The 12271-nt window shown below is 42.3% G+C and overlaps 1 protein-coding gene across 4 annotated transcripts; it reads right to left on the reverse strand.

The window, feature by feature from the left end:
- Positions 1 to 1963: 1963 nt before the first annotated feature.
- MED18 (mediator complex subunit 18) lies at positions 1964 to 10677 on the reverse strand. 4 transcript variants are annotated; one of them, XM_078073572.1, is made up of 3 exons: positions 10503 to 10677; positions 9781 to 9867; positions 1964 to 2883 (listed from the first exon to the last, which is right to left on the reverse strand). In XM_078073572.1, the coding sequence occupies exons 2-3, from the start codon at positions 9851 to 9853 to the stop codon at positions 2330 to 2332; spliced, it is 627 nt and encodes a 208-aa protein (XP_077929698.1). In that variant the 5' UTR covers positions 9854 to 9867; positions 10503 to 10677; the 3' UTR covers positions 1964 to 2329. The 4 variants fall into 4 exon arrangements, with proteins under 4 accessions (XP_077929698.1, XP_077929696.1, XP_077929697.1 ...); XM_078073570.1 differs by having other exon boundaries at positions 9781 to 9923; XM_078073571.1 differs by having other exon boundaries at positions 10495 to 10677.
- Positions 10678 to 12271: the final 1594 nt, after the last annotated feature.

A 12271-nucleotide genomic window follows, 5' to 3' on the forward strand; every position in this document is an offset into this window, starting at 1 on the left:
TGTCCAAGTAGCTCAACTGGGGTGTGATGTAAGTGGAGATTCCAGAAAAAAATGAAAATTTTGAATAACCTACAATTTTTAGCAAACCAAACTTTCTCCAGTGTATTAAAAACTCTAGGAGTATTAAAATGAGCAACACATTTATCCCACTAAGAACTGTTACTTAAAAAAAGAAAAATATTGGGGCATCTGGGTGGCTCAGTTGGTTTAATGTCTGACTTTGGCTCATCTGGGTGGCTCAGTTGGTTAAATGTCTGACTCTGGCTCAGGTCATGATCTTGGGGCTCTGGGATCAAGACCCCGTGTTGGGCTCCTCGCTCAGCAGAGAGTCTGCTTCTCCCTCTCCTTCTACTTCCTCCTCTTCCTTTCGCCTTCTTCCTCTGCCTCTTCCCCCACTCGTGTTCACTCTCTCAAAGAAAGAAAAATATTAAATTCAAATGATAAATGGGAAAAATTTTTATAAAAGCTCTTTATAAATTGATAAGATGAATAATCAATGAAGGAAAGGCAAGTCACATAAAAAAATTAATGTCCAAAAAACATAAAAAATTTCAACCTCACTGATGAGTATTTTAAAAAGAAAACTTGTGGAGTGCCTGGGTGGTTCAGTCATCTGCCTTCAGCTCAGGTCATGATCTCGGGGTCCTGGCATCGAGCCCCATGTCAGGCTCCCTGCTCAGTGGGGAGACTGCTTCTCCCTCTCCCGGTGCCCCTCCCTCAAGCTTTTGCACTCTCTTTCCCAAATAAATAAAATCTAAAAAAAAAAAAAAGAAAAGAAAACTTGGGGCACCTGGCTGGCTCAGCCGGTAGAGTGTGTAGCTCTTGATCTTGGGGTCATAAGTTCAAGCCCCACATCGGGCATAGAATTTACATAAAAAATAAAAGAAAAAAATAAAAAGAAAATTCAAACTAGTTACCATTTGTCATCAAATGGGAAAAACAAGTTTTCATAGTCACACCCAGTTTTGGCAACATTTTTGGGAACATCATTTACAGCTGGTGGGAGTGAAAACTGGGACATTTCTGGAAGGCATTTGGCAATGCATGGCAGAAGTCTTAAAATAGTGCATACTCTGACTCAGCAGTTCCCTAGAATTTACCCTACAGAATAGTCATAGATGTCAACAATGATTTTACTAAAAGCACTAGCATTACAGGATTTTTTTTTTTTTTTTTTTAAAGATTTTATCCATTTATCTTAGAGAGAGAGCAAGCATGGGGGCAGGGGGAGGGGCAAAGGGAGAGAGAATCTCAAGCAGATTCTGCATCCAGCAGGGAACCCTACGCGGGGCTCAATCCCGTGACCCCAAGATCACGACCTGAGCTGAAACCAAGAGTCAGATGCTCAACAGACTGAGCCACCCAGGCGCCCCTAGAAGATGTTTATAAAAGCCAAAACTTGGGAACAAACTAAAAATCCCGAAGTAGGAGAATCAATGAAGTTATGGAAAATCCACACAATGGGATACACATAGCAATTATAATTATCAGTATTTACAAATGATCTCTGCTGATTAATATCTGTATAGTTCAGGGAAAGCTAATTAATCTCTGCCTCAATTTCCCTATTTAAATGAGGTTTTTTGTTTTTACAGAAGAACACTATAGCCTAATGTCCTGAAAAGGTGTTAATGAGAGATTAAACAAAAAAAGAAGGGTATAAACCAGTATATACAGAATATTTTATAAAATAAATATATCTCATATATATAAATTTATAAAAATAAAGACTAGAAGGATATATACCAGAATAGAAATAGCCTATCTTTTGAATAATAGGATTACAGGTTGTTTTTATTTTTGTCTGTATTTAAAAATTTTTCAACAAACGTGCTACTTTGGTTAAAGGTAACAACTATCACCTCTATCAGAATTAAAACTAAAAACTGCCATTTTTTTCATTCCAACTGGTAGTGAATCCACCCCAAATTAGTAGGGTGATAAAGAATTGCAATCACAGATGTTTCTCTTCATAGCCTTTATTACCACACAATACACACTCGCAGTCCCTACTTTATAAACCTTATACACAAATAGCAAAACAATTAAAAGATCTTCCTTTCTAAAAGCTAATTTATTCCAGTTTCCTCTCTTTATACAGAGGGACTGGATAGATTCTCCATGTTATCCTAAACCTTTAATTTGGAAAGGCTGTCACAAAGGTGAACTTGCCCCATGAGGAAAACAGTGTAAAGAACCAGCTAAGTCCTCACTGTCTTCCTTTCTGGGGGAAGAATGTCTGGCTGGCAATGGTGAAATGGGGCATTTATAACATCTTCTTTTTTGTAACAGGTGAGGACAGGCCCCAGTGGCAGACAGACTGTCTTAGTCACATGAGCCTCTTGGGATCTATTTTCTCTAGGTGAACCAGAGGTTTCAGCTGCTCGGCAAAGTTCCTCATGTCATCAGAAACCATGTCCTGCCCAGCTGGTGCAACGACACTCAGTTCCACAAGATAGGAAAGTGACAAGGCCTCAGTGCTGTCTGTGTTTCCTGGGACCAGGATGCGGAAGATCTTATACACCATAATCTTCATGATACCCTTGCGGAACAAGTGACCCTTGGCGACAAACTCATGGTCCATGCGGAATCCCATTTCCATCAAGAAGTCAGTGAGGTTCTCAGATGTTGCAATGTCTACACAATTTCGCACCAGGGCATGGCGGTTCTTGTCTCCCATTTCCGGCTGTCCCAGGTAGCGCAGATGCCAGGGTGCCCCTCCCCTATCCATAGAACGCCGGGCCCTTAGAACAAATGGACTAGCCTGCTGGCCCTTAAGGAGGAATACCATCTCATGGTCAAGGAAAGTCTCAGGTTCCATGTTGTCACACAAACCCCGAAGGCGGTGGATGAGGCTTTCCAAACTGTGATCTAAAACACTTCCTGAAGAAGGAAAGAGTACTGTTGAGTCCCATCTTTCACTTTGGGTACTGGGATTAGCAAAAGATTGAAAAAACTTAAATGAAAAACCAAAACAGTTTAGTGCAGTGTTCGTAAAGCATAGGTCCAGTACATGAGATTTCAGAGGGGTTATGCTGCCAAGGTACTGGATAACATTTTGAGAAAGTTAATCCCCTTTCAGTTTTTTTTTGCATTGTCTTACAACTAAGAAAGTCTTACTAGAAAGTCTTTAGGCCTTCCCTAAATGCTAATCGCCAACGGGCTCTGGGCTCAGAGGCTTGAACAACCATAGTATCTATCTACAATAATAATAATACTCTTGTCATTTATTTGAAAAATTATCTTCTATTTCCAGCAACACAAGTTTTTCATCTATAGATTATAACATTTCCTTTTTATGTAACATATTTAAGTAAAAGAAAATGAAATGCTCCATAGAAATACACTGATCTTTGTTCTCCTCTAATTCATCCTCTTAGCAGCATCTGACCTGGTTATTAGATTATACCCACCTTGAAATCTATTCTTCCCTTCGCATCTGGGACACAACTCTTCTCTTAGTTCTTCACCTAACTCACTGACCATTCCTTTTAAGTCTACTTTGCTGGGTCTTTCTCATCTTCCTTAAATACTGGAGGACCCTAGGACTCAATCCTGGTCCTCTTTACCAACAATCTCTTCCTCCCAAGGTGACCTAATTTGGTGCTATGGCTTCAAATATCATTTATGCCCTGAGGACTCCCATATTTATCTCATGAACTACAGACTCATATATCCAACTGTCTCCTCAGCTTCTCCACTTGGATGCCTAACAGACATCTTCATCTTCCTATGTTCAGTATCCAACTGTTGGCTTTTCCTCCACAATCTTACTCCTCCTGCAGTCTTCTCCATCACAGTAAATGGAAACTCTCTGCTTCTAGTTGCCCAGGCTCCAAACCATAGAATCATCCTGACTCCTTTCTTTCCCCCATATCCTATATCCAATCCATACTTTAAAAATATATGCAGAATTAGGGGCGCCTGGGTGGCTCAGTCGTTAAGCGTCTGCCTTCGGCTCAGGTCATGATCCCGGGGTCCTGGGATCGAGCCCCACATCGGGCTCCCTGCTTGGTGGGAAGCCTGCTTCTCCCTCTCCCACTCCCCCTGCTTGTGTTCCCTCTCTTGTTGTGTCTCTCTCTGTCAAATAAATAAAATCTTTAAAATAAAATAAAATAAAATAAAAATATATGCAGAATCCAACCACTTCCCACTTCCTCACTCATTTCCATCTAGTCCAAGTCTCCCTCATTTCTTGCCTGGTTTTTGCAATAGCCTGCTTCTACCCTTGCCTGCTTCTTCTCTTTTCCATACAACAACCAAGTGGTCTTTTAGAATATATAGGCAGATAATGACACTCCTCTCCTCAGAACCCTCCAATGGCTTCCTGTGTCATTCAGAATAAATCCCAAAGTCTTTACCATTGTCTACAAGGCCCTATACATTGTGGTCTCTGCTACCAGTCCAACATCATTTCCTTCTACTATCTCCCTAGATCACTCTCTCCAGCCACAGTGATCTTCCTGTTGTTTCCTGAAAATGCCAAGTATTTGATAAAGTATTTCTCTTCAGGGCCTCTTCCCTTAGTCCTACACTTAGAAAATTTTCCTCACCAGTATCTGCATGCCTCGCCCCATCACTTTCTTCAGGTCTTTGCTCAAGTATCACTTTATCAGAGAGGTCTTTTCTGAACACCCTAAATAAGACAGTACATCTCCCTCCAATCTCTTTCCACCTCCCTGCTTGAGTTTTCTTTAGCATTATCACCTCAATTCTTTAGTCATCTTTCAATGTATCAATTGTATATTGATACTTTACTCATCTTTCTTCCTCCACTGCTGATACTCCAATGCTAGGAACATATTCAAATATGTACTGAATAAATCTGTTAAAATAAATAAAGGTATATATCGTTACTATGGTAAATATTGACAGTGAGACTCAAAGGACTGAATTTTTGGAAATGGGGAACGTCGTAGGAAAAGCAACAGATCAGATCCCAGTAATCATAGGACAGAAGATCATGGGAGCAGGGAACAAGTCCTACATTCAATACATTGTACCCTACATTCAGGACAGTATCAGATATGTGTTTGTTCATTTCTCATTTTTTTTTTAAAGACTTTATTTATTTATTTGGCAGAGAGAGGCACAGCGAGAGAGGGAACACAAGCAGGGGGAATGGGAGAGGGAGAAGCAGCTCCCCGCCAAGCAGGGAGCCCGATGCAGGGCTCGATCCCAGGACCCCGGGATCATGACCTGAGCCGAAGGCAGATGCTTAACGACTGAGCCACCCAGTCACCTCCTCAAACATTTTTAAAAAAGATTTTATTTATTTATTGCACACAGAGAGAGAGAGAGCACAAGCAGGGGGAATGGCAGGCAGAGGGAGAGGGAGAAGCAGATTCCCCGCCAAGCAGGGAGCCTGATATGGGGCTCGATCCCAGGACCCTGGGATCATGACCTGAGGTGAAGGCAGATGCTTAATGGACTGAGCCACCCAGGCGACCCCGTTTCTCAAACATTTGAGGAGCTTTGTGAGTGTTGGTTCATTTAACCTATACTTCTTGAATGCTATTCTAGGCACTATGCTAGGAAGTAGGGGTCCATGCTCTAATGGAGATTACACTTTAGTGGGGGAAGCACAAAATAAGTAAGTAAATAAACAGAAATACAAGGAAATAAAAGGGAGATGGGCTAGAGAGCAACTGGTGGGGGTGGAGAAGAGAAGACCTCTCTGAGGAGCTGGAGTCAGAGAAGGTCTCCCTAAGGGTATGCAACTGAGCTGAAAACTGAAGGATCAAAATGAGATGGTTATTTGAAGAGCTGGAGAAAAGTACTGGGCCAGAGGGATCATCAAGTGCTAACGCACAGAAGCAGGAAAGGGCCTGGGGAATTAAAGAAAATGGAAAGGTATCAGTGTGCTTGAAGTGCTGTGAGCGAGAAGGAAGATGAGAATGAAGTGAGGATTTGGCCTGGGCCACAGCAGTGTAGGACTGACATACAGTCCATGGTGAAGGTGGACAGCTATGTGTGCCACACTTTATTTTCAACAAAACAGGGAAAGACATGCCTGGATTTACATTTTCAAAGGATCATTCCAGGAACACTGGTATGGACTCCTCATCAAGACAACTGCATGATACTTGATTGCATCCTGTTTACAAAATACATTTTGGGGACAATAGGGGAGAAACTTTTGAATATGGACTAGATATTAGGTGATATTAGAATATATTATTAATTTTCTTAAGATAATAATGATAGTATTAAGGTTATGAAGAAAAATATCCTTGTTTTTTAGAGTTGCATACTGAAGAGTTTAGAGGTAAAATGTTACGAGGTCATAAAATTTTCTTTAAGAACAGCAAAAGAGGGGTGCCTGGCTGGCTCAGTCAGTGGAGCAGGTGACTCCTGATCTTGGGGTTGTAAGTTTTGAGCTCAACGTTGGGTGTTGAAAAAAAAAACATACATAAGAATATACAATCTTAAGGGGCGCCTGAATGGCTCGGTCAGTTAAGCGTCTGACTCCTGATTTGGGCTCAAGTCACGATCTCAGGGCTGTGAGATCAAGCCCTGCGCTGGGCTCTGTGCTGAGAGTGGAGCCTGCTTAAGATTCTCTCTCTCCCTCTCCCTCTTCCTCCCTCCCTCCCCTCCCTCTCTTAAAAAAAAATCTTAAAAAAAAAAGAACAGCGAAAGAAAAAAGATGAAGCAAATATGGCAAAATGATACAAACGGAGGGCGCCTGGGTGGCTCATTCGTTAAGCGTCTGCCTTCAGCTCAGGTCATGATCCCAGGTCCTGGGATCAAATAAATAAATAAAATCTTTAAAAAAAAGATGACCTGAGCCGAAGGCAGACGCTTAACAACTGAGCCACCCAGGCGCCCCTAAATAAATAAAATCTTTAAAAAAAAAGATACAAACTGAAATCTAGACAATGGAAATGGACTGTTCACTATATTAGTCTCTATTTATGTTTGAATTTTTAAATAGTAAAATAATTTTTTAAAAAGATGACTACTAGGGATGCCTGGTAGGTCCCCTGCAGCAGTTACTCCTTCATATTAATGGTGCCTCCAGTGACAGGCATCATGGTGACTGCAGGTGCCTCCATTGTGTCTGATTAAGCTGAAGACAACAGAACTGGTTTCCAAGTCCCCAGTCAAGTAAAGCACAAGAAACACGTGAAGAAGTGTTACATTGTTACCAGGCTCAGTTGGTAGAGCATGCAACTCTTTTTTTTTTTTTTTAAAGATTTATTTATTTATTTGAGAGATAGCATGCATGGAGAGGGGCAGAGGGAGAGGGAGACAAGCAGACTCTCCACTGAGCACAGAGGCCGACATGGGGCTTGATCCCATGACCCTGAGATCAGGACCCGAGCTGAAATCAACAGTCGGACGCTCAACCAACTGAGCCACCCAGGCACCCCGAGCATGCAACTCTTGATCTGAGGTCCTGAGTTCAAGCCCCATGTCGGAGGCACAAAGTTTACTTAATAATAATAATAAAAAAATAAAAAGAGGGCGCCTGGGTGGCTCAGTTGGTTAAGCGACTGCCTTCGGCTCAGGTCATGATCCTGGAGTCCCGGGATCGAGTCCCACATTGGGCTCCCTGCTCGGCAGGAAGTCTGCTTCTCCCTCTCCCGCTCCCCCGTCTTGTGCTCTCTCTCTCTCTCACTCTCAAATAAATAAAGAAAATCTTTAAAAAAAAAAAAAATTAAAAAATAAAAAATAAAAAAATAAAAAGATAACTACCTGTTGGTGTGGGAAGAGACAGTCAGAAGTGGAAACAATGTAATAAGTAAAAGGTTACTAAAGTAGTTTTTTTTTTTTTAAAGATTTTATTTATTTTTCAACAGAGAGAGACAGCGAGAGAGGGAACACAAGCAGGGGGAGTGGGAGAGGGAGAAGCAGGCTTCCCGCTGAGCAGGGAGCCCGATGTGGGACTCGATCCCAGGACCCTGGGATCATGACCTGAGCTGAAGGCAGACGCTTAATGACTGAGCCACCCAGGCGCCCCACTAAAGTAGTTCAAGTGGGGGATGATAACCAGGGTGTGGCACTGCAGGTGGAGAAAATACATATTTAAAATACATGTTAGAGGGGCGCCTGGGTGGCTCAGTCGGTTGAGCGTCTGCCTTCGGCTCAGGTCGTGATCCCAGAGTCCTGGGATCGAGCCCCCCCTCAGGCTCCCTGCTGAGCAGGGAGTCTGCTTCTCCCTCTCCCTCTGCCTGCCGCTCTGCCTACCTGTGCTCTCTATCTCTCTGTCAAATAAATAAATAAAATCTTTAAACAAAAAATAAAAAAAAAATGAAATAAAATACATGTTGGAGGGGCGCCTGGGTGGCTCAGTCGTTGAGCATCTGCCTTTGGCTCAGGTCATGATCCCAGGGTCCTGGGATCGAGCCCCACGTCGGGCTCCCTGCTCTGCAAGAGGCCTGCTTCTCCCTCTCCCACTCCCCCTGCTTGTGTTCCCTCTCTCACTGTGTCTCTCTCTGTCAAATAAATAAATAAAAATCTTAAAAAAAAAAAACATGTTGGAAGTAAAATGAATAGGACTTAGAGATGGACTAAATGTGGGGGTAAAGTGAAAAGCAGATATTGACTCCTAAATGCTTGGTTCATGCAACTGGTGAATGATAGTGGCACTTACTGGGTTGGGAAAGACTGGAGAGGTAGCTTAAGAAGTGAAAATTAATAACCTAATGTTGTTCATATTAAGTTACTAAATGGATGATCTGAATTAAAGTCTAAACTCTTCCACAGGGGCGCCTGGGTAGCTCAGTGGGTTAGGCATCTGCCTTCAGCTCGGGTCATTATCCCAGAGTCCTGGGATCGAGCCCTCTGTGGGGCTCCTTGCTCAGCAAGGGGCCTGCTTCTCCCTCTCCCTCTGCCTGCAGCTCCCCCTGCTTGTGCTCTCTCTCTCGCTCTCTCTCTCTGTCAAATAAATAAACAAAATCTTAAAAAAAAACAACAACAAAAAACAACTCTTCCACAAAACATTATATGGCCTCCTGAAAATCACTACCCTCTCTGGATCTTGAGTTTTCTCATCTGGGCAAGTTACTTTACTTGTTTCCTTTTTTTTAAATTTACATTCCTTTTATTTTCTTTTATTTAACCGACTGAGCCTCCCCCCCCCACTTTACCTGTTTCCTGATCTATAAGATAGAACTAGTAACAGTATCATAGAATTCTTATATGATCCAGTAATCCCACTTCTGGGCATATATCAAAAATTCAAAGGAGGATCTTTAAGAGATATTTGCACACCCATGTTTGCTGCAGCAATATTCATGATGACCAAGAGGTGAACCCAGATGACAGATAAATAAAGAAAATGTAGTATATACATAAATGGAATGTTATTCAGCTTTAAAAAGGGGGATCCTGTCATATGCTACAATAGGGATGAACCTTGAGGACATTATGCTAAGTAAAACAAGCCAGTCATAAAAATACAAACACTGTATGATTCCACTCACATGAAATATCTAGAGAAGTCAAAAACAGAAACAAAGTAGAAAGGTGGTTGCCAAGAGCTGAGGGGAGGGGAAAGGAGCAATTAGTGTTTAATGGGTATAGAGTTTCACTTCTGTAAGATGAAAAAATTCTAGAGATCAGTTATACAACAATGTGAATATAATTAACACTACTGAACTGTACACTTAATGTTATGCGTTTGTGACCATAATTAACGTTTAAATTTTTTAAAAAAATTGTTGTCTTTTGAGTGCCAGAAATCATGCAGGCTACCTTTGTATAACAGCCTCTCATCCCAACAGATGATGAACAGAAAGAGGAAAACAGGTCATCCAAGTTGCCTGGTTCACTTACCCTGCAGCAGGTACTCCATCATATTAATGGTGCCTCCAGTGACAGGCATCATGGTGACTGGAGGTGCCTCCATGGTGTCTGATTAAGCTGAAGACAAAAGAACTGGTTTCAGAGTCCCCAGTCAAGTAAAGCAGAAGAAACACCTGGAGAAGTGTTACATTGTTAATACATTAGAGGGGCAGAGAAACAACAGATCTGCTTGTGTCATTGGCCTTGATATCAAAAGATTCATTCATCCATTCAAACTTCTTGAGTAACTGCTATAGGCCAGTTTCAGGAACTGATGATACATATGTATAAAAAGGAGTCGTGGTCATGGTGTTACAGCATAATCTTCTAGTTTCAATGTCTGAAACCTCTACAAGTTTTCTGTGCAATCTTGAGGAAGTCATCAAAACTGAGACTCAATGTCCTCCTTATAAAATGGGGCCAACGATATTTAACCCCCAAGACTTTGTGGCTTGGACATGTAATAACATTCAGAACTGAAAGGTGACTTGAGACTTTATCTACTCTTCCATTTATAGATAAAGATACTGAGATTCGGAGAGGGGCCCAAGGACACACAGCAAGTCAGTGGCAGAGCTTGAATCAATCTAAAATTTGGGCATTCCGCGTCTCTGAAAACGCCTTTCAAAGAGAGGGAGGCGAAAGCGTGAGGTTCTTTTAAAAGGATGGTTTAGGTTCCCTTTGGCCAACATCAAAGACACGTACCCACTTACACTAGAAACACGCCTCCGAGCGCACTCTAGTCTCTTCTCGTAAAGTGGGTAATATATCCACCCCACCACCTCGGAGATTTTAGAAACAATGATTCCCCCAGCCCTAACGTTAAGGCCCTCTGGATAGCGCAACACCGCCTTCTCGTCTTTCCACTTCCGGCAAGAAACGGACGTCACGTAAATCTTCGCTGGTGCCCCGCGACGTAAGGGTGCCGAGAAGGGATAAAATCCCCCTCTTTGCAGCCTCGCAAACAGAAGCGCATGCGCGGGACGCAGAACGCTGTATGGAAGATGGCGGCCTCACTTGGAGGGTCCCCTGAGATTTACCGGGCGGCTTGACGTCGTAGGCCGTCCTCTAGGAAAATATTTTTTTCAAGTTTGACGATCTGGAATGTTTTTGTCTAGGAAATCTCTTGAAACTGACAGGGGCAATAGAAAGCCTGGGTCAGGGAGTTGCGGAAAACAGGGAAGGGGAGACTTACAAAACGGACTTTTTGTTGGATACCTGAGGGTGAAAAGACACACTTTACTGCGAAGCATAATGTTCTGAACAATTAGGAACTCAGCAATACACTGAATATTTGTTCACCTTACTGTATATGTTTTACTTAATTTGAAAATATAGGGAGATAAGTAAATTCAACATGTTTATTGAACGCTGCTAATATTTGTCAAGCATATAAGGTGCGGACAAAGCGAAGACTAGAGTGAAGTGAATGAGGTCCTCTCCTGGAGTGAAAAAATTAAAGGGACACCAGAAACTCAGTGGCTAAGATAAATACTATTTTAATGCAGTATTTTACAAATTTAATGCAAAAAATACTTCATGAACAATATATCAAAATTTTATTTATTTTTTAAAGATTTTATTTATTTGGACAGAGAGAGAGACACACATCGAGAGAGGGAACACAAGTTGCGGGGGTGGGAGAGGGAGAAGCAGGCCTCCCGCGGAGCAGGGAGCCTGACTCGGGTCTCGATCCCAGGACCCCGGGATCATGACCTGAGCTGAAGGCAGACGCTTAAGGAACTGAGCCACCCAGGCACCCCTCAATATATCAAAATTTTAAATTTGATCCTCACGGCAGCTCTATGAGCCAAGTACAATTATTACTCTAATCTTACTAATGGGGAAACCCAGGCAATGAGTTGTTAAATAACGTGCAAAGGAGCAGAGAGGCTGTAATACCAATGTCAGCCGTTGACTTTAAAGCCCTCTGTCTTTTTTTTTTTTTTAGATATTTATTTATTTATTTATTTGAGAGAAAGAGAGAGAGACAGAGAAACAGCATGAGAGGGGAGAGGGTCAGAGGGAGAAGCAGGCTCCCTGCTGAGCCGGGAGCCAGATGTGGGACTTGATCCCAGGACTCCGGGATCATGACCTGAGCTGAAGGCAGTTGCTTAACCAACTGAGCCACCCAGGCGCCCCTAAAGCCCTCTGTCTTAATTACTGTACTGTACTGTCACTTCTAGCTCTAGTTCCCTTGCTGTGACTTACAATACCTCCCATTCATTTTTTTAATATTGAACATTCCTTGAAAGTCTAGACTGTTCTAGACATTTTGTTAGCTGTTAGCTCCATCTCTACCCTCAAAAGTGTTTATAGGTAGGTTGTGGGAATCAGAGGGTTAAACTAGGGAGTCTGTACCATGTAATTTGACTCAATAGGAAAATGAGGTATCAATAGCTCAACCCCTTTGGAAGCAAGCAGGACACTTGGTCCATCTTAGGGGCATCAGTGAAGGATTCCTGGAAAAGGTAATTAATGC

This window comes from Halichoerus grypus, chromosome 5 (assembly GCF_964656455.1).
Source record: "Halichoerus grypus chromosome 5, mHalGry1.hap1.1, whole genome shotgun sequence".
Lineage (NCBI taxonomy): Eukaryota > Metazoa > Chordata > Mammalia > Carnivora > Phocidae > Halichoerus > Halichoerus grypus.

Bases quoted from the DNA above. Each gene is read 5' to 3' on its own strand.
- MED18 (XM_078073572.1), bottom strand. From the start codon at position 9,853: ATGGAGGCACCTCCAGTCACCATGATGCCTGTCACTGGAGGCACCATT. The intron at 2,884-9,780 runs GTAAGTGAACCA...TTCCTTCTTCAG, and splicing joins GATGGAGTACCTGCTGCAGG to GAAGTGTTTTAGATCACAGT.